This window comes from Carex rostrata, chromosome 28, assembly GCF_964058835.1.
Source record: "Carex rostrata chromosome 28, lpCarRost1.2, whole genome shotgun sequence".
NCBI classification, from domain to species: domain Eukaryota; kingdom Viridiplantae; phylum Streptophyta; class Magnoliopsida; order Poales; family Cyperaceae; genus Carex; species Carex rostrata.
The window spans coordinates 1,380,157-1,399,912 of record NC_135945.1 but is presented as its reverse complement, the minus strand read 5'-3'; the positions used below and the strand labels follow the sequence as shown (position 1 = coordinate 1,399,912).

At 33.0% G+C, this 19,756-nt stretch overlaps 3 protein-coding genes across 4 annotated transcripts; all 3 read left to right on the top strand.

Moving 5' to 3' along the window:
• Positions 1–223: 223 nt before the first annotated feature.
• On the top strand, positions 224–1,671 carry LOC144545954 (uncharacterized). Of its 2 annotated transcripts, none has more exons than XM_078294502.1 (2): positions 224–488; positions 1,303–1,671. In XM_078294502.1, exons 1-2 carry the CDS (start codon positions 261–263, stop codon positions 1,477–1,479), a joined length of 405 nt encoding a protein of 134 aa, XP_078150628.1. In that variant the 5' UTR covers positions 224–260; the 3' UTR covers positions 1,480–1,671. The 2 variants fall into 2 exon arrangements, with proteins under 2 accessions (XP_078150628.1, XP_078150627.1); XM_078294501.1 differs by having other exon boundaries at positions 230–488; positions 1,300–1,671.
• A 4,080-nt stretch (positions 1,672–5,751) lies between these two features.
• Positions 5,752–12,796, top strand: LOC144545483 (uncharacterized). Its single transcript, XM_078294051.1, has 5 exons — positions 5,752–6,627; positions 6,808–6,943; positions 11,253–11,337; positions 11,704–12,703; positions 12,791–12,796. The coding sequence occupies exons 1-5, from the start codon at positions 5,752–5,754 to the stop codon at positions 12,794–12,796; spliced, it is 2,103 nt and encodes a 700-aa protein (XP_078150177.1).
• A 4,043-nt stretch (positions 12,797–16,839) lies between these two features.
• On the top strand, positions 16,840–18,446 carry LOC144545996 (BTB/POZ and MATH domain-containing protein 2-like). The gene is made up of 2 exons (XM_078294544.1): positions 16,840–17,016; positions 17,395–18,446. The coding sequence occupies exons 1-2, from the start codon at positions 16,970–16,972 to the stop codon at positions 18,431–18,433; spliced, it is 1,086 nt and encodes a 361-aa protein (XP_078150670.1). The 5' UTR covers positions 16,840–16,969; the 3' UTR covers positions 18,434–18,446.
• Positions 18,447–19,756: the final 1,310 nt, after the last annotated feature.

Here is a 19,756-nt window from a genome sequence, read left to right as displayed (position 1 = left end):
CCCCTACAATAACTCAAAATTTTGAGGTTAGATCTGGACCGTCAGATGTTTCCCACTTTTTGTCCGAACTCTGATTGGACAGTTCTGATCAAAACACAAAATTTGGAATAACGGAACCCATTTCATTTATGGACTTAAAATGAAATAACGGACGAAATATATAAATTATGGGCTTTGTTCGGCCCAGTTTCAGCCCAATGGCCCACTATTCAGTCTCAGATAAAATCCTAGAGAGGAAAGGGATAACGAGAGAACAAAAAATGGCCTCTTTGTGGTGTCTCTCAGCGGCGACCGCCGCCTTCTTCTCTCCTTCTCCGGTCGTCAAAAACTCTAACGGAGCTGTCACTGTTAGTCCAACGAATAGCTGCATTTCTCTTCGAAGTCGGCCGTGCGCGCTTCAACGGCGTCGGAGAGATTTGACGGTGTGCTTGGTGTGGGATCAGGAGGAAGAGCAGCACACCTATCGCCACCCTCTAGATTTTCCATATGTATGCTTTCTTTTCTTTGTTCCCTTCTAATTGATTAGTTGAAGTGACAGTGATTTTGATGCGTAATAGTGATTTACCAGAATGTAAAATTCAGTACATCTGACAATAGGATATTTACCAGAATGTAAAATTGAACTCTTGCATTGGATTTGATTGGTTTCATTTTTCAATTAAATTTGTGAGCTGGCAGTATTGTTTTCTTTGGTCTCAATTTATACTAAATTTTGAAGTTTCATATCAAAACTAGAATTGAAAAAAATGCAAGTGTCTTTACTGTCAGATTTTGCTGACTTGTCTTTCAGTTTACATCTAATTTAATTACTTTCTTTTTGTACTGATTTTTTCTGGTAATTTCTCTACGAAGTCGATTCTAGTGCAATGTAATAGAACCTACTCCCAGCAATAGGATGTTTACCAGAATGTAAAATGGAGTACATCTGACAATAGGATGTTTACTAGAACGTAAAATTGTAACTCTTGCATTGGATTTCATTGGTTCCATTTGTCAATTCAATTTGTGAATTGTGAGGTGGCAGTATTGTTTTCTTTGGTCTTAATTTATACTAAATTTTGAAGTTTTGTTTTTGTGCTGTTACTTATAGGCTTTTATCCTTAAATGTGAACTTTGATACCAGAACTAGAATTGAAAAAGATGCAAGGGTCTTTACTGTCAGATTTTAGTGACTTGTCTTCAGTTTACATCTAATTTAATTACCTTTGTTGCATTAGTTCCTTCACTTGTTATAAATGTCAGTATTGCCACCCATCTACATTTTGCTCATTTTTTCTAAATAATTCTCTGAGATTTCAGGAGGTGGATAGGCCGAAGCCTCCTGCAAGAACAAATGTATTTCCGCAACTTCCTCCAATTCCAACACCACTGACAACATGGCTGCCCCATGATGTGGCGCCTGACGATGAAATCGATGAAGACGAAGAGGAGTATGAAGAGGAGCAAGAGCAGGAATATGTGGAGGAACCAGATTTCTGAGTAGTATAACATTTTCTGCTGTGGAATATTCTTCTTTACCAGCTATCAGTATGTTAACTGTGTGTCCTTTTGTATGGTCTCTTAGACTTCTATTTTAGTGCCAGTTTATTTTTTTTGCATGGTTTTATTTGTGTACCATTTTTTGTGCATTGAATATTTTAATATAGTTTCTACTGCCCTTTTTAATATTCCTATTAGACTTCAGTTTTTAATGATACTTGGTCTATTAATAAGATCAGGAACAAATGGGATTTGTACTGATCTGTTCATTTTATTATTTTTTATTTTCATTTAAAAGAATTCTGTTATGCAGTTTGTTCGTTCATCCATATACATGACCTGTTATCGGGGTTTTTTTTTTAATTTAATTTGGCAATCCAAATGATGATGCCCTTTTAAGGGATCAGCGAGGTTTTCTTTAAATTGCTTTATATGGAAGCATGAGAAGCAAGGAAGGTGTTGTCACGTGACAAGCTTTGCAGGAACGATTTTCTTTGAATAAAGGTATTGGCAGAGGAATGACACGTGCATTCGAGAGGTAATACGGGAAGGTAAGCCTTGACAGATGGCACTTGTTATTACCATGCCTACTGGTATTGTTTGTAACTTTGAGTAACCTTCACCTTTATTTTGTCCTTTTGTTGGCGTGCCTAAACTCTTAGGCCGTCAAAACGATATCTATTATTTAGGCATTCACTCTAAGTTTGGTAGGATCATTACTCATAGAATCTACTCCCGACTACTAATTTGATTACTCATGGTAAGAAGCAAAACCTTTTCTTTTGTCCACTTTGATCAATATATATATATATATTTTTAACTAATTTGTGTCTTATGCAGCCTCTAGCACCGCTATTTGCAAGGAATTTGGTGGGATTCATGGGCTTATTCATAAATCGACCAGCTGAGACAGTGACGACCATCTTGCATCTCAGCCGTAGGATCCCAAGAGATGGCAGATTGGAAAGGCTAGTACAAGAAGATATAATCCTAGATAGTGAGAACTGTCTCTTACGCTTCCCAATTGAATTGATAAGATGCTTTTTCTAGTGCTGTAGCGTTGCATCAATTTAGTGAAATGGAACTTTGTTGATATGTAGCATCTCTTCTGAGTTTGCTCTTTGTACCTTTCGGAATGTATCTATAATAAAGTTGGTTGATATTTAAAATTCTATATGTTTAGGATAAGGGAGATTATAAATAATGAAAAGAGATGGATTTGAACCATTTATTGCTATTTTTATCAACCAAAAGCGAAATAATTGGACCAAATTTGGATGGAAGTAGGGGTCTCAAGGGCACCTGTTTACCCTACCCGTACCGTATTTGATAAGATTGGTATGTGTAATGCTTTTCATTTTCTCATTTAGCTTACTGAGTATGAGTAAGGGTACGGGTAAAGACTATACCTTACCCATTATAATTAAAAATAAAAATTATAAAATTATATATATAGATATATATATTTATACGGAGTTGATGAATTATATGATATAGTTTTATTCATGGCTCAAATATATCTTCCAATACCATCCTTTTACCTATTTATCCGACCTATACCAAATTCGATAAGATGGGTATGGATAAGGATTTTTATTCATTTAGCTGATCAGATACGAGTAAAGGTAATTTTTTTTTGTTAACATAAGGGATAAGGGTACGAATATGCTTCCACCCAACTAATTTGTACCTGTTGACACCCCTGGATGAAAGTGAATTTGTTTAATGCAAATTAATTTTTACTATGAATATGGGTTTTTGACTGAAACATACATATGTGCTCTCTTATATTGATACTCATCAAGTCATTTAACAATTCAATGACTAAGCTTTTGTGACAAGTTATTTCAGTTGTTTTGATGTCCCTATGGGCCAATTTACTGACTAATCTGGTTACTTCACATAAGTAAATATTTTAGTATATGCACATTTACACATTATAGAAAAAAGCTCCTCAAAAACCATTTTAAGATCTATGGTTTTGGCAAACAATGGGTTCCAGGGTTCAAGCAACCATGAATCCAATGTAATGACCAGTGGCTATAAATAGGTGACAAGGAGGGTTTTGTCTTTTTTAGTACATTTGGATTCTTTTCTCACTCTAAGTGGGAAAACTTTATTTCCCTATTAGAAATCCAATTGAGAGCGAGAAGATGAGAGGTTAGCTGAAATTACAGTTTTACAATCATGGATCTCAATCAATGCCATAAATACTGAAGCATTGACCTGGAAGCATGTTTTTACAAGATAAAATATGCTGTACTAAATTACTGAAGAAACTTAATTACAGTACAATTAATATAATATGAATTTAGTGCTTTTATTTTTGGAGCTATTGATTTTGGTATAAAATGACCTGAGCAAGATCATTGCAAAATTTCTTAAATAGATAATTATTTGGCAATTAGAAAAAAAATATATTACCAATTACAAACAAACTGTCTAAATAAACATACAATTTAGTGCTTTTCATTTTGAAAAGAAATGGTAAATAAACTATATATTAAAGAGAAAATACAAACTGAACTGACAAAAGAAATTCATTGAATGTATATCAGTATTTTTGTAGCTCGGAGTTGGTGTTCTGCAAACAAATTTGGTTTATCTGTGTCAATTCATGTAACCTGTTAGCAAGGAATTTGATAGAATGTGGTCTCATTTATGAGTTGATCAGCTGAAGCAGTGCAAGCATATGATTCAAGATTACGAGAACCGTCTATACGCGTACTCACCGAATTGGTAAAATTAAGATCTTTTTTTTTTGTTTCTAATTTAGATAAATCTATTTCATGAAATCTTTGTCAACATGTACAGATGTACTATCCTTTTGTCGATCGATGATCTCTCCTAATTTTGGTCATGTTTCTGAATTGATATACAACATAGTCAGTCTATGTTGGGAACTGAATAAATTTAGCTTATCCATATAAACAACAACTAATGCCTCTTAATTTTATGTGATTTTTATATAAAAAAATTTCATGCATTTTTTATCAACATCATCCAATAAAAAAATTGTAAAAGAAATACTTTCTCACGACCTAATTTGCACAACTCTGAATGCCTACCAAAGACTGCAATAGATCACATACAATTGATGTCCCTAAATATGTAGCTTTCATATTTCACATATTGTAACTAATTTTAGTTTCATTTTGTTTCCCAAATAATAAGCATCTTCAATTATAACATTTACTTAAAAATAGGTAATAGTATTTCATCATATTGACTTCAAATTAGTAATATCCATATTTTTGGTATGACATAAATGAATGCATCATTTTGTGGTTTCTAATTTTTGTCTCTAAATTGAGCATATTAATATTTTCATGAAACTGTGATCGCCCTGCATCTCCACCCCAAACCAAACAATCAAACGCAGTCCCCATTTTTTATACTTTTGTACTCTCTTTTTCTTATACTATTTTCTATCTTTCACCCTGCCTCTGTGGTTTTTGAATCCTTTGCCTCCCTGCACATAGCCAAAAGATGAGCACTCCAAATATCATTTCTTGGTTTCAAAACCAAACAACCAACAGGTACCATCTTTGTTCTCTTCCTTTTCTCTCATTGTTAAAAAATCAGAAAGCTGATAGCTTAAAATTTACATTTATATAATTACTAGTAATAGAATTGGTATTTACTTCTTGCTTAAAATTCTTAAGTTAAACCAAACACTAAACAATTTGATTTCCTGCCGAACACAAAACAGCCAATTCTGTGTATATCATTCAGTTGGCTTTGTGCTCATCACCTGGAGCGCGTTCTACATACCAATGCAATTTTTCCCATTTAAACCAGTCCGGCTACATATGTTTATGTATTATATATGGTGCATGTTCCAAAGAGTAGCTATACTAAAATATATCCCCAAATAATGCATCACAGTGCTTGGATGATAAACCAATTAGGGAATCAGCTATCCTTAAGAACCAATTTGATGCAAAAACTTAACTGGATTTTTATCAAGAAAGGAAATTTAATTGCCTGGTATTTCCCATTTTTTTCTCTATTCATGTAGTATTGTGTAATATGAATCATTTTTCATTTAGTGCCTTATTTTGTGATACATATCACTATAGAATATTAATAACACAACATAAATACATTACATTTTGACACTACACATTATATATGTGTTATATATATCTCTCTACTATTTGTAACAGCACTCCTAAATCGAGGTCCGTAAGCTGTGTCGGCACAACTACAGGAGTACACCACTTTGAGATACGCAACTACTCACTTACCAAGGGGCGAGGGGTCGGAAAAATGATACATTCTACAACATTCACAGTAGGAGAACATGACTGGAGAATCCTGTGCTACCTAGATGGGTATAAACAGGAGAGCTCAGATTGCATATCAGTCTTCCTCCAATACTGTCCTAAATCAGATGAAAAAGCAAGAGTAAAGTTTACCCTATCTCTTCTAGATCATGCTACAGGGGCAGCGCAAAACAGGCCGTGTTATACATCAGTACAATTATTCAGCTCCTCTCACATAGATTGGGGTTGGAAGAAATTCATCAGGAGAAATGTTTTGGAAGCATCATCGTGTCTAAGAAATGATAGTCTTACCATAATTTGTAATGTTACTATCATAGGAGAACCCCAAACATACAATTCTAGAGTTCCCCCGATAGTTAAGCCCTCCATCTTATATAAGCAACTAGGAACTCTCTTATCTGTCGAAAAGGGTTCTGACATAAACTTCGATGTTGATGGTCGAAATTTTCCTGCTCATAGAAGTGTGGTGGCTGCCAGCTCACCTGTATTCCGCGCACATATTTCTGGTCTGATGAAAGAGCCGAAAAAGCAATCAATCAAGATTACTGATATCAAGGCTCCGGTTTTTGAGGCCATACTTTTGTACATTTATACTGACAATCTGCCAGAGATTGAAACGCTTACTGATACAGGAATGGCTCAGCATCTTTTGGTGGCTGCTGATCGATTTGCACTGGATAAGTTGAGAAGAAACTGTGAAAAGAAGCTTTGTGAGGGGCTTGATGTGAGGAATGTGTGCACTGCACTTGCTCTTGCCGATCAGCACAGTTTAAGTACCTTGAAAAGTGCTTGTCTCCAGTATCTTTCCTCTCCTAAAGCCTTGCTATCTTCCATGGCAACTGATGGATTTATCCATATGGTAAAAAGTTGCCCGAATATTGCAAAGGACATATTCAATATGATCAATTTTTCTGAATTGAAGTAAACATAGCATTACAAAATTGTAGTGATAATCTTATTGTCATGATGATCTTGATCTAAGTACTGTGTATGTAAATTATGTTGTCTGGACTTGTGCTTGAATTATGTAATATTTTAGTTTAGTTTTGGGGTTCAGCCCATCTATGTTTTTGGGTTCAGCCCTCCGCAGTCACAACCACTACTTGATATTTTCCTTGCTGAATTGTGGAGACCGACATCAACAGCGTTCAATGACAAATCTGTATTTGGTAAATGTACTTCTTCGGCACATTTTATTAGTTTGATGATTCATTATCAAAGAATCAAGAATTTATATCGAATGATTATCTGCGGATAACCGTTAAAGCATTTCACATTGATAGAATATCGAGGTTTAAGTGAACCCACAACAACATAAGTCGAATGATAATCGAGTGCATGTCAAGTTCATGTGGAGATTGTTCGCGAAGTCCGTAGGTTTAAAAAATGCATGGGTTATAAAAAATGTTTGTTGTCACATACTTGTTGTACCGCATCTATCTTTCCGTACAGACCATGGTTCTTGATGTGATATGGATGGATCTATTGCAAAATACCTTCCGCGTACTAAATTACAAATCTGTAAAAGCCTATAATTAAATGTAAAGGCTGCAATATATCACATATAATGTCCCTAATTTTGAATATTTACTATTTCATGTATCTATTGTAACTAATTTTAGTTTCATTTTCTTTATTTTTTTCTTTTGCAAAAGTTATAAGCATCTTGGTTTTATAGCATATACTTAAAATAGGTAATAATATTTCATTATATTGCCATCTAGGAAAGCAATATCGAAATTTTTGTATGGTAGCTAGAAATTAAGAATGAAACATTGATCCCTTATATCCCCTCTTCACCACCCCCAAATAATCTCAAACCAAATGCAGTCCCTTTTTTTATTTTTTCTGTAGTGCATTATAATAGTTTATTTTTCTTCCTAGTTTCTTAATCCTCTCCTCCCTGAAGATAGCCAACAGATGAACAGATTAGAAGTCATTCCTTGGTTGCGTAAGCAAACAATTATCTTTCAATCTTTTGATCTTCATTATCCTTAAAATTATTTCAAAAACGTACTGTATGTTAATTTAACGGAATAAAGATAAAGAACACAGCTCTCCCATGAAACTCCCTTCCCTCCCAATTTTATTTAATGGAATAATAATTCTTGTGTACATTGCTTACAGGAGATATATCAATATATAGAGGAGTCATGCGCAGGAAGGCAACAATCTGCCTTATTCTACTTTCCAAACTTAGCTTGACTAATTCTATGTTTACATAATATTATAATGCAACAAATAATAATCGTATACAACAAAGATTAATCTCCAGCTTGCCTTCCAAATATTGCGCACCACCTTCCATTATGGTATACTCCAGATCTTCTGTGGCACTTCAATACTGTAACTATTCCAGGATATTCTATAGTTTGTTGAAATTGGAGAATCTTGATTGCTGAAAACTACACATCTCCATTCTATTATTAAGCACGTTGGGTGTCCAATCCACCAACGGCTACGATTGAGAGATGAAATTTCGGATTTGATCTCAGCTCTCCAATTACATAATTTGTCTTCTTTTGATTAAATGCATCGTCTCCTTTATGTATAGAAGTCTAAATTTAGTTAAAAACATACCCACCACATGTGCTGCCACACGATACGTTACAATTTAAAATGAACAAATTATGAAATTTAGCGATATATTTATTTGTTTCTTTATTCCTTTATTTCCATATTTCTCCTCTTCAATTGAGAAGACTCTACCTTCCATTTTCTTATTTATTGTTTCCTTACTTCTTCGTTTCTATACGAATCACAATGGAAATCATTTTTTTTTTAATTTCCTTGTTTTTCTTTCTTTGTTTCTATACATGTTGGTGTGGGCAATTTAGAATATATTTCCAATATATAATATATCAATGTGTGTGTGTGTGTGTGTGTGTGTGTTCTAAATTGGAAACAAAGAAGAATATAAACACACATATTATAAGAGAAATACACACACACACACACACACACACACACACACATATTATAAGAGAAATATATATTCACACACACGTTCCAATTTATATTCTTCTTTGTTTCTAATTTATATTCTTCTTCTTATTTGTTTTCAATTTATAGAATATATATATACACACACACACATTGATATATTATATATTGGAAATATATTCTAAATTGCCCACACCAATATGTATAGAAACAAAGAATAAATAAGGAAACAAAGAAATAAGAAAATGGAAGGTAAAGTCTTCTCAATTGAAGAGAAGAAATATGAAAACATAGAAATAAGGAAACAGATAAATATATCGCTAAATTTTAGAATTTGTTCAATTTTAATTGTAACTTATCGTGTGATAGCACATGTGGTGGGTATGTTTTTAACTAAATTTAGATTTCTATACATAAAACAGATGCATTTAATCAAAAAAAGACAAATTATGTAATTGAAGTGCTGAGATTAAATCCGAAGTTTCACCTTTCAATCGTAGCTGTTGGCGGATCGGACACCCAACGTGCTTAATAATAGAATGGAGATACATACAAATGATAACACTTTTTCTATGAGGCAATTTTATTTTAATTTTAGTTAAATTTCAGAAATCAGGTGTAGGTTTAATCTAATTAGAAGTCAAGAAATAAGACACTTATATAAATATATAATTACACTTAATAAATGGAGCATGAAGCATGTAGGACTTCTATATGTTTCGTTTTTTGTGATTGCTACTCATGGCAAAACAAATTATATATGTTCATAAAAATGTAAGGTGGTCCAAGAAGTGTGCCATGTTGGAAGCAAGGGCGGAATTAGGATTTGAATATAGGGGGACTAAACATTATTTAAAAATAAAATTTATATAACACAAGCAAATTTACGTAATACATACTTAACTAAGGAATTTTTTTGAACCAATGATATTGAAACCTACGGCGTTGATATCCTTGCTCTAGATATGGATATTCATCCATATGAAATTGGCAAGGCCCGTTAAGTATGTAAAATTTTCTAATTTCATCTCTTTCATTAGTACGATAAATCTAATATTTGAAGACGTTTACCTAGATCTCTCTTATATTTAAAAGATCTAGAAGAATTATGTGAAGGTTTAACTTATTCAATATTCACCACATGTGGAATTGGTTCAGAAATCTGATTATGAAGACTTGAATTTTTAGCTGGAGTTTGAGAATTTAAGTTACTTTCATTCACCTTGAAATATATATGAATCCAACTTCTTTCACTTAGACATAAATTTATCTATGTACAAATTAAAAAAAAAAACATTATTTTCATAACATAAAAGTGAAATCAACTTTAATCTCAAATTTATAATGAATAGTAATTAAAAAATTACAAACAAACACAAACCTCATTTTTTTAAAATTAAATCTTGCCGATTTCCAAGCTCAAGAAGTAAACTTGCACTGAAGATGTAAATTACTATTCTTTGAAGATGGTGAATTTTGATCAAACAAATTGTATTGTGCCTTCTTATTTTCTATTAATTTTACGCAATTATTCAAAGATGGTTAATTTTTTCTTAAGTGAACCGGAGAATGGAGATGTTGCATGGGACTTGATCATTTGGAGATTTCTTTCGTTCATTGATTGGCCACTTTTTTTTTTTTTATATTTATTCTATACATTGAGAAGTAGATGAGATTGAAATGGTGGCTTTGATAGTTTATATTTTTCTATTATTCCCTTTTATATATATATATATATATTTGGAAGTACATGGATTGAAATAGTAGTGTGTGTGTGGTGGTGGTGGGTGGGTGGGTGGGGGTGGGGGGTGGGGGGGGTGGGGGGGGGGGGGTAGTGGGCTCGCAAAAGGTACAAAACAAAATTTTGATATCAAACAGAGTTATAGACTAGTCAAGTCAAGCAAAAACAAAGTTTAAGAAGAAAAGAAAATAAAGGATGTCCCTCCTCAGTCACAAACACAGCCATTGCTTGCTCGATATTTTCCTTGTTGAATCGTGAAGACCGACATCAATAGTGTTTAGACAAATCTAGATTTCAGGAAATGTGAGCTTCTTCGGCACATTTTAATAGTTTGATACTCCATTATCGAAGAATGAAGAATTTATATCGAATGGTTTGTGAATATATTATTTTCATTCTCTTTTTGCTGACATCAACAAAACAAACTATAACAAATACTTTCCTCGTTCTAAAATTTAAATATCTGAATGCCTATAATTAAATATAACAAGCCTGCAATATATCTCATATGATGTCCCTAATTTTGTAGATATAATTTTTCAGTACCTATTGTAACATATTTTAGTTTCGTTTTCTTTTCTAAAAATAATAAACATCTTCATTTTATAGCACCAACTTAAAATAGGGAATAATATTTCATCATATTGCCATCTAATATAGCAATATCCAAATTTTGGTATTAAGAATGAAACATTGATCGCTTGCATCCCCTGTTCACCACCCCCAAATTAAACAATCTCAAACCAAAAGCAGTCCTTTTTTATTTGTACTGCATTATAATAGATTATTTTTCTTCCTAGTTTCTTTTCCTCTCCTCCCTGAAGATAGCCAACAGATGAACATATTAGAAGTCATTCCTTGGTTGCAAAAGCAAACAACCAATAGGTATTATCTTTCACTCTTTTGAATCTTCATTATCCTTAAAATTATTTCAAAAAAGTACTGTAACTATTCCAGGATATTCTATAGTTTGTTGAAATTAGAGAAACTTGATTGATCAAAACTACACATTTATCATTACGAGGGATAACATGTGCCGACTTCTTGCTGAAAATTTTTGTTACACTGAATAATAAAAATTTGATTTTCTGCCTAACACATACCACCCAATTCCCCGTTTATCATTTAGTTATTGGCCTTATGCTCACTCGGTGTATATATGTATATATTATATATATATGGTGTCCAAAGAGTAAGCTCACTATAGCACTACACATTATGAGTTATATATCTCTCTACTATTTGTAATAGGACTCCACCTTGGAGCTCAGTAAGCTGTGTCGGCACATCTACTGGAGTGCACCATTTCGAGATATGCAACTACACACTTACAAAAGGGCGTGGGATTGGCAAAAATATCCTTTCTACAACCTTCACAGTAGGAGATCATGACTGGAGAATCAGCTGCTACCTAGATGGGGACAAACAGGAGAGCTCAGATTACATATCAGTCTACCTCCTATACTATCCTAAATCAGATGAAAAAGTAAGAGTCAAGTTTACCCTATCTTTTCTAGACCATGCTACTGGAGCTGCACAACACAGGCCGGGTTATACATCAGTACAATTATTTAGCTCCACATCCCAAGGTTTGGGCTTCTCGAATTTCATCAGGAAGAATGAGTTGGAAAAATCATCGTGTCTACGAAATGATAGTCTTACCATAATTTGTATTCTTACCATCATAGAAGAACCGAAGACATATGATTCAAGAGTTTCCCTAAAATTTAATCCCTCCATCTTATATAAGCGACTCGCTACTCTCTTGTCTATCGAAATGGTTGCTCAGTTTGGGTTTATGGTTGCTGATATATATTTTCAGGTTGACGGTCAATATTTCTCTGCTCATAGAAGCGTGGTGGCTGCCAGCTCACCTGTATTCCACGCACATATTTCAAATCTGATGAAAGAGGCAAAAGAGCAACCAATCAAGATTACTGATATTGAGGCTCCGGTTTTTGCAGCACTAATTCTGTTCATTTATACTGACCATCTGCCAGAGATTCAGATACATACTGATACAGGGATGGCTCAGCATCTTTTGGTGGTAGCTGATCGGTTTTCACTGTATAAGTTAAGGAGATATTGTGAAAAGAAGCTTTGTGAAGGACTTAATGTGAATAATGTGTGCACTGTACTTGCTCTAGCCAATCAACACAGTTTAAGTACTTTGAAAAGTGCTTGTCTCCAGTATCTTTCCTCTCCTAAATCCTTGCTATCTTCCATGGCAACCGACGAATTTATCCATTCGGTAAACAGTTGCCCGACTATTGTAAAGGAGATATTCAATAAGATTAATTTTAATGAATTAAAGTAAACATTGCATTAAAAATTGTAGGGATAATCTTGCAGTCATTATTTTGAATTAAGTACATTGTATGTCAATTATTGAGGTTCAATTACCCGTTTCTAAACCAATGTTTTACAGACTTCTACTAAGTTTTGTAATATTTTAGTTTAATATTTGGACTCATCCATCTATTATTTATTTATTTGTTTGTTTGAAAAACTTAAATAAATTAGAACATTTTTTGCTCTAGCATCTTTCTCAAACAGGACGAAGCTCTTTTCTTTGTTCATGAGAGATATGAAAGAATGAATCAAAGAAAGTTCTTTGTTTTCTTTCTCTAGTTTACTGCCCTTTTTCTTCATTTTCTTACTAATTAGACAATTTTAGTTTAATTTTAGTTAAGTTTATTAAATCAGGTGTAGGTTTAATCTAATTTGAAGTCATGAAATATGACACCTATATAACTACACGACATAAATGGCGCATGTAGGACTTCTCTATGTTTCATTTTATATGATTGCTACTCAATTGCCTTTTGGGAAAACAAATTATGTTCTTGAAAATATATGGTCGTCCTATTATTGTGTTTGCTTGGAAGCAGTTTTGATTGGAATGGTGGCTTTCATTTTGTTATTTCCAGCTATAGAATTATACAAAACAAAATTTATTATCAGTCGACAGAGTTACACACTTACCGTCAAGCAAAAAAAAATGCAGAAGAAAAGAAAATAAAAGGATGTCCTCCTAAGCCACAGACACAACCAGTGAATGGCCGATATTTTCCTTGTGGAATCGTGGACACCGACATCAACAACATTCAATGACACATCTATATTACAAGAAGTGAATGTGAGCTTCTTCGGCACATTTTAATAATTTGGTGCTCCATTATTGAAGAGACAAGAAGAATTCTTGTCGAATAATGATCTGTGGGTAGCATTTAATGCGTATCACATTTATAGAATATCGAGGTTTTAGTGGATCCACAACACAATAAGCCAAATGTTAGTCGATTGCAAGCATTTCAAGTGCTTGTAAAGATTGTTCATGATCTATTAATTCAACATTTATATTATATAAATTAAATATGAGTGGATTGATACGAAGAAAAATTCAGGTGTGATGTCAAAATACAACAAACTCTGGCGGGGTCGAGAGCTAATGATCATTGCATTTGAGGATCATATGCTTAGTATAGATGATGAGGACTTTATATTTTGTCTTATATTTTTGGACAACATTACCGTTGCATTGTATGTGAATTATATATATATTATTTTCATGCACTTTTTGCCGACATCAACAAAACAAAAAAAATAAAACAAATACTTTCCATGTCATAATTATAAATCTCATGAACGTACGTCTATAATTAAATGTAACAAAACGCTGCAATATATCACATATGATTTCCCTAATTTTGTAGATTTCATTTTTCAAGTACATATTGTAACTACTTTTAGTTTCTTATTCTTTTATTTTATTTTCTTTTATAATTAAAAATAATAAGCACCTTCATTTATAGTGTGTGTGTGTGTGTGGGGGGGGGGATCAAGGGCTTGAAGTTTAATGTTGGGATAAAGGGTAAAATGTAAAACTTGATTTATGCATAGAAGTGTACACGGTTCAACAAATCCTACAAGGATTCTGGTTCAACCATGCAATCATACTATTAGGAAAGAAAAATTTGTATTTATATTATAAAATTGTAGTTATTTTAATAATATTAAACTTAATATATATATAGTTCAACAAGAAATCCTCTTAATAATATTATTCAGCAACAGTTTTTTAGTTAGTATCTTAATTACCGTATATAACATTTTGATTTTTCCATGAGATTTATAATTTAACCTCTTCCAAAAACAAATTATGTATATTGAAACAATATAAGATATATAAAAGAAAGATATATTGTCACTTTAGAAAAAATATTATGTTTGTTACGTCTCGGTTTTACCTTATTATTTGGTCCTGGTGTAATTTTGACAGTGTAATGGTGTGTCTAATTAAATTTTGCATATTGATGCACTTTGAGCGAGTTGTTTTAACTAAATTGGTGATTTGTTTATTATGTGTCCAATTCACTTGTATAATGACTATATATATTCATAAGTTCATCTAATGCATATTTCTTAAAAGCTTTAACCCTTCAAGTCCATGCAAGAACCGCTTGTTTTATTACTATCAATATTTTTTTCTGAAAAAATGGTAATGAGTCAATTACACAAATCAATTCGCAGAAGTTTTGTCATACATTATTGCATGGATCACTCATCACAAATGTGTGTTTTCTATCATGCATAATGCATTATCTCTCACAAGTATATTGTGAATTAACTTTTATAACATAACTATATAGTTTGCATTCAATAATATGGAGCAACAACATATTTTGCAGCGTATGTAACAACATTTATAACGTAATATTGTATAAAGATGCTATTGATTGTGTGCTATCAACTATGATTAAGAATTTAGTTTTCAAATAATAATTTACTAAGATAATGGAGAAAATCAACATTACATAGCAGGAATTATAAAATATCTAGCTAAGTTATGAGTAATTAAACAATTATTATTGAAGAACCCAAATATACAATTCTCGATTATTCCCGATAGGTAAGTCCTCAATTTTACATAATCAACTCGGCACTCTTTTACTTGTTGAAAGAGGTGCTGACATAAATTTTGAGTTTTATGGTCAAAGTTTTCTTACTTATAGAAGTGTGGTGGTTATCAACACATCTATGTTATATGCACATATTTCAGGTATGATGAAAGAGGTGAAAGAGGAGTCGATCAAGATTACTAACATTGAACCATTATCGGAGAATCAAGAATTCATATTGAATGATGATCTGTGGATATATTAGTTTTATGCTGTTTTGGTTGATATCAACAAAACAAACTCTAACAAATACTTTCCACGTCCTAAAATATAAATCTTCCAATGCCTATAATTAAATATAAAAAGGCTGCAATATATCACATATGATATCCCTAATTTTGAAGATTTAATTTTCACACATCTATTGTAACTAATTTTAGTTTCATTTTATTTTCTTTACTTTGTAAAAATGATAAGCGTCTTCATTAATTTATAGCATCTACTTTAAAAAGGTAGTAATATTTCATCATATATATTGCCATCTGGTATAGGAATATCCAAATATTTGTATGGTAGCTAGAAATTAAGAATAAAACATTGATCACTTCTATCGATCCCCTGTTCACCACCCCAAACAATTTCAAACCAAATGATGTCCCCCAAAATGTCCATTGCCGCATGACTGCCGTACCCCATCTTCCCTTGCTGACCATGCACATTGACTACATTCATGGTTAACGACGGAACTAAAAAATCATAGATAGGTGACTGAAATTTCAAATACACAATATGTGATAGGTGGGATTTAAACTCAGGTACTCGCACTCACAAAATAGTAGTCTGACCATTAAACTACAAGCAAACTTTTGATATTTTATGAAGAGGGCTAGACTCTATATAAAGTTTAATAAAAAGTTAGATCAAATTTCAATATACATATTTAAAATTTTGAAATCATATGGTGGCTTAGCCATTCCTGACTAACCTTCAGATCAGCCTCTGTGCATGGTTGTTAATGTGATATGGGTGCACCTAAGTAAAATTTTGCACTTAGCATTACCATTATCAGTGAATTGATACGAAGAAAAATTCAGGGGTGACGTCAAAATACAATAAACTGTGGCGGGGTCGAGAGCTAACGATCATTGCATTTGAGGATCATATACTTAGTTTATATTTTGGCTTATAATTTTATATATATTATTTTCATGAACTTTTTGCTGACATCAACAAAACAAACAAATTATAATTGATACTTTCCACGTCCTAAATTGTAACTACTTTTAGTTCTTATTCTTTTCTTTTCTTTTCTTTTCTTTTATTTTCTAATTAAAAATAATAAGCGTCTTCATTTAATAGCGTCTACTTAAAATAGGTAATAATATTTCATCATATTGCCATCTAATATAAGAATATCCAAATTTTGCTATGGTAAAAATTAAGAATATGAAACACTGATCGCTTGCATCCCCAGTTCCCAACCCCATACCATTTCAACCCAAACACAGTCCTTTTTTATTTTATTTTCTGTACTACATTTTGATTATAGTATTTAATTTCTTTCAACCCGTCTTCGTAGTTTATGAATCATCTACCTCACTGCAGATTGCCAACAGATGAGCATGTCAATAATTTCTTGGTTGCGAAAGCATACAACCAATAGGTATCATCTTTCCCTCTTCAATCTTTAGCATCCATAAATTGTTTCAGAAAATTACTATAACTATTCCAGCATAGTCTATTGTTTGTTGAAATTTGACAAAATCAATTGCTCAAACTTTACATTTATAATACGAGCGATGAAGTCGGTCGACTTCTTGTTGAAAATTCTTAAAGTTACACTAAATAATAAAAAAAAAATTCTGCCTAACACATACCAGCAAATTCCCTACATATATCTTTCAGTTGGCTTTATGCTCACTCAGTTTATATATGTATATATTATATATGGTATCCAAAGAGTACCTATACTAAATTGAACTTTGTTCTCACTATGATACTACACATTATGTGTTATATATGTCTCTACTATTTGTAATAGAACTCCACAATTGAGCTCAGTAAGCAATGTCAGCACATCTACTGGAGTGCACCACTTCGAGATATGCAACTACTCACTTACCAAAGGTCGTGGAATCGGCACAAATATCCTTTCAAGAACCTTCACAGTAGGAAAACATAACTGGAGAATCATGTGCTTCCTAGATGGGGAGAACCAGAAGAGCTCAGATTGCATATCAGTCTTCCTCTTATACTGTCCTAAATCAGACAAAGAAGCAAGAATCAAGTTTTCCATCTCTCTTCTAGATCACGCTACAGGAGCAGTGCAACACAGGACAAATTCAATACAACATGTATTCAGCTCCTCTTCCAAATGTTGGGGTTGGCCAAATTTTATTAACAAGAATGAGTTGGAAGCATCATCTTGTCTAAGAAATGATAGTCTTACCATAGTTTGTAATGTTATCGTGATAGGAGAACCAAAGACATATGATACTAGAGTTGCCCCGATAGTTGAGCCCTCCATCTTATATAAGCAACTCGGTACTCTCTTGTCAGTTGAAAAGGGTGCTGACATAAATTTTGAGGTTGATGGTCGAAGTTTTCCTGCTCATAGAAGCGTGGTGGCTGCCAGCTCACCAGTATTCCGCGCACAACTTTCAGGTTTGATGAAAGAGGCGAAAGAGAAATCAATCAAGATTACTGATATTAAGGCTCCGGCTTTTGAGGCCCTACTTCTATACATTTATACCGACAATCTGCCAGAAACTAAAATGCTTACTGATACAGGGATGGCTCAGCATCTTTTGGTGGCAGCTGATCAGTTTGCACTAGATAAGTTGAGGATAAGTTGTGAAAAGAAGCTTTGTGAGGGGCTTAAGGTGAGTAATGTGTGCACTGTACTTTCTCTAGCCGATCAGCACAATTTAAGTACCTTGAAAGGTGCTTGTTTGCAGTATCTTTCCTCTCCTAAAACCTTGGTATCTTCCATGGCAACTGACGGATATATTCATTTGGTAAAAAGTTGCCCGAGTATTGCAAAGGAGATATCCATTAAGATTAATTCTAAATTGAATTAAACAGAGCATTCAAAATTTGTAGGGATAATCTTATTGTCATGATCTTACCTTGTATGTCAATTATAGAGGTTCAATGAACCGTTTCTAAATCTATGGTGTATGGTCTTCTACTTTGAGTTTTGAAATATTTTAGTTCAGTTTTGGGGCTCATCCCATCTATATTTTTTTTTATATTCCAAAACTAAAATAAAGAACATGTTTTGCTCTAGCAGCTTTCTCAATTAGGACGAAGCTCTTTATTTTTTTTCTGCACGAGAGATGTGAAGCAATGAAGCAATGGAAGTTTGTTGTTTTCTTTCTAGTTTACCATTATTTTTATCCAGTTTTTTTTTTCTCTATTAGGCAAATGTAGTTTAATTTTAGAATAGTTTCTAAAATTAGGGGAAGGTTTAATCTAATTTGAAGTAATGAAATATGACACATATATGACTGTACGAAAATGGAGCATGTAGGGAATATATGTTTCGGTTTATATGATCATTACTGATCAAAAGCCTTGTGGAAAAACAAATTATGTTCATGAAAAAGTTTAGTGTTCCTAGCTAGAAGTGTGTCTTATTTGAAAGCAGATGAGATTTGAACGGTGTCTTTGAGTGACAGTAATTGTTTTCCTTTTTCTTTTATTTTTTGAATTATCGGGATAGTTCCTAAAAAGATATCAACACTGTATTCTCATAAGGATATATTACGGTATTTTCTTTTCATACATCCACTTTTTGTTGACATCAAGAAAATAAAAACTATAACAAATACTTTCAACACCGAGCTCGACCTAGAGGCACGCATCGGTGGCTCCACTATACTGGTACCCCTGTTTCTGCCCAAGCGCAGATCAACCAAACCTGGTTGCTCGGATCCGACTCCCCGAAGCCTTTTTTTCCATCCTAAGTGCACAACAGCAGATGGAGTAGCGCTGAAAGATAGTTCAAGGTGTCAGATCTTTTATTTTATTTTAATACTAACAACTGAGATCGAAAATTCATCTCTTCAGGAAAAATTAGATGATTAGCTTGATTTTTTTAGGTGAATGTCTTATGGGATAATATCACGTTTTCCATCTTTATTATTTTACTTATATTCAAAGCATTCATGAGTTAATTGACATATTATCATTGCAAAAACAAGAACATAGATCTGATTTTAGCACTACAATTGTTTCAAGAGTCAATTCAAAAACAAAGAATTGAATATGAGGACCCTTTATATTTATAAAGTCAAATCAGAGTAATTTTCCTTTTACTTTACCTTCAATATAAGGTAGCGGGGACATTCCGATATCCGTCAGACATCTGGTCCGATGGTCAGTGTAGATCGTTTGATTTC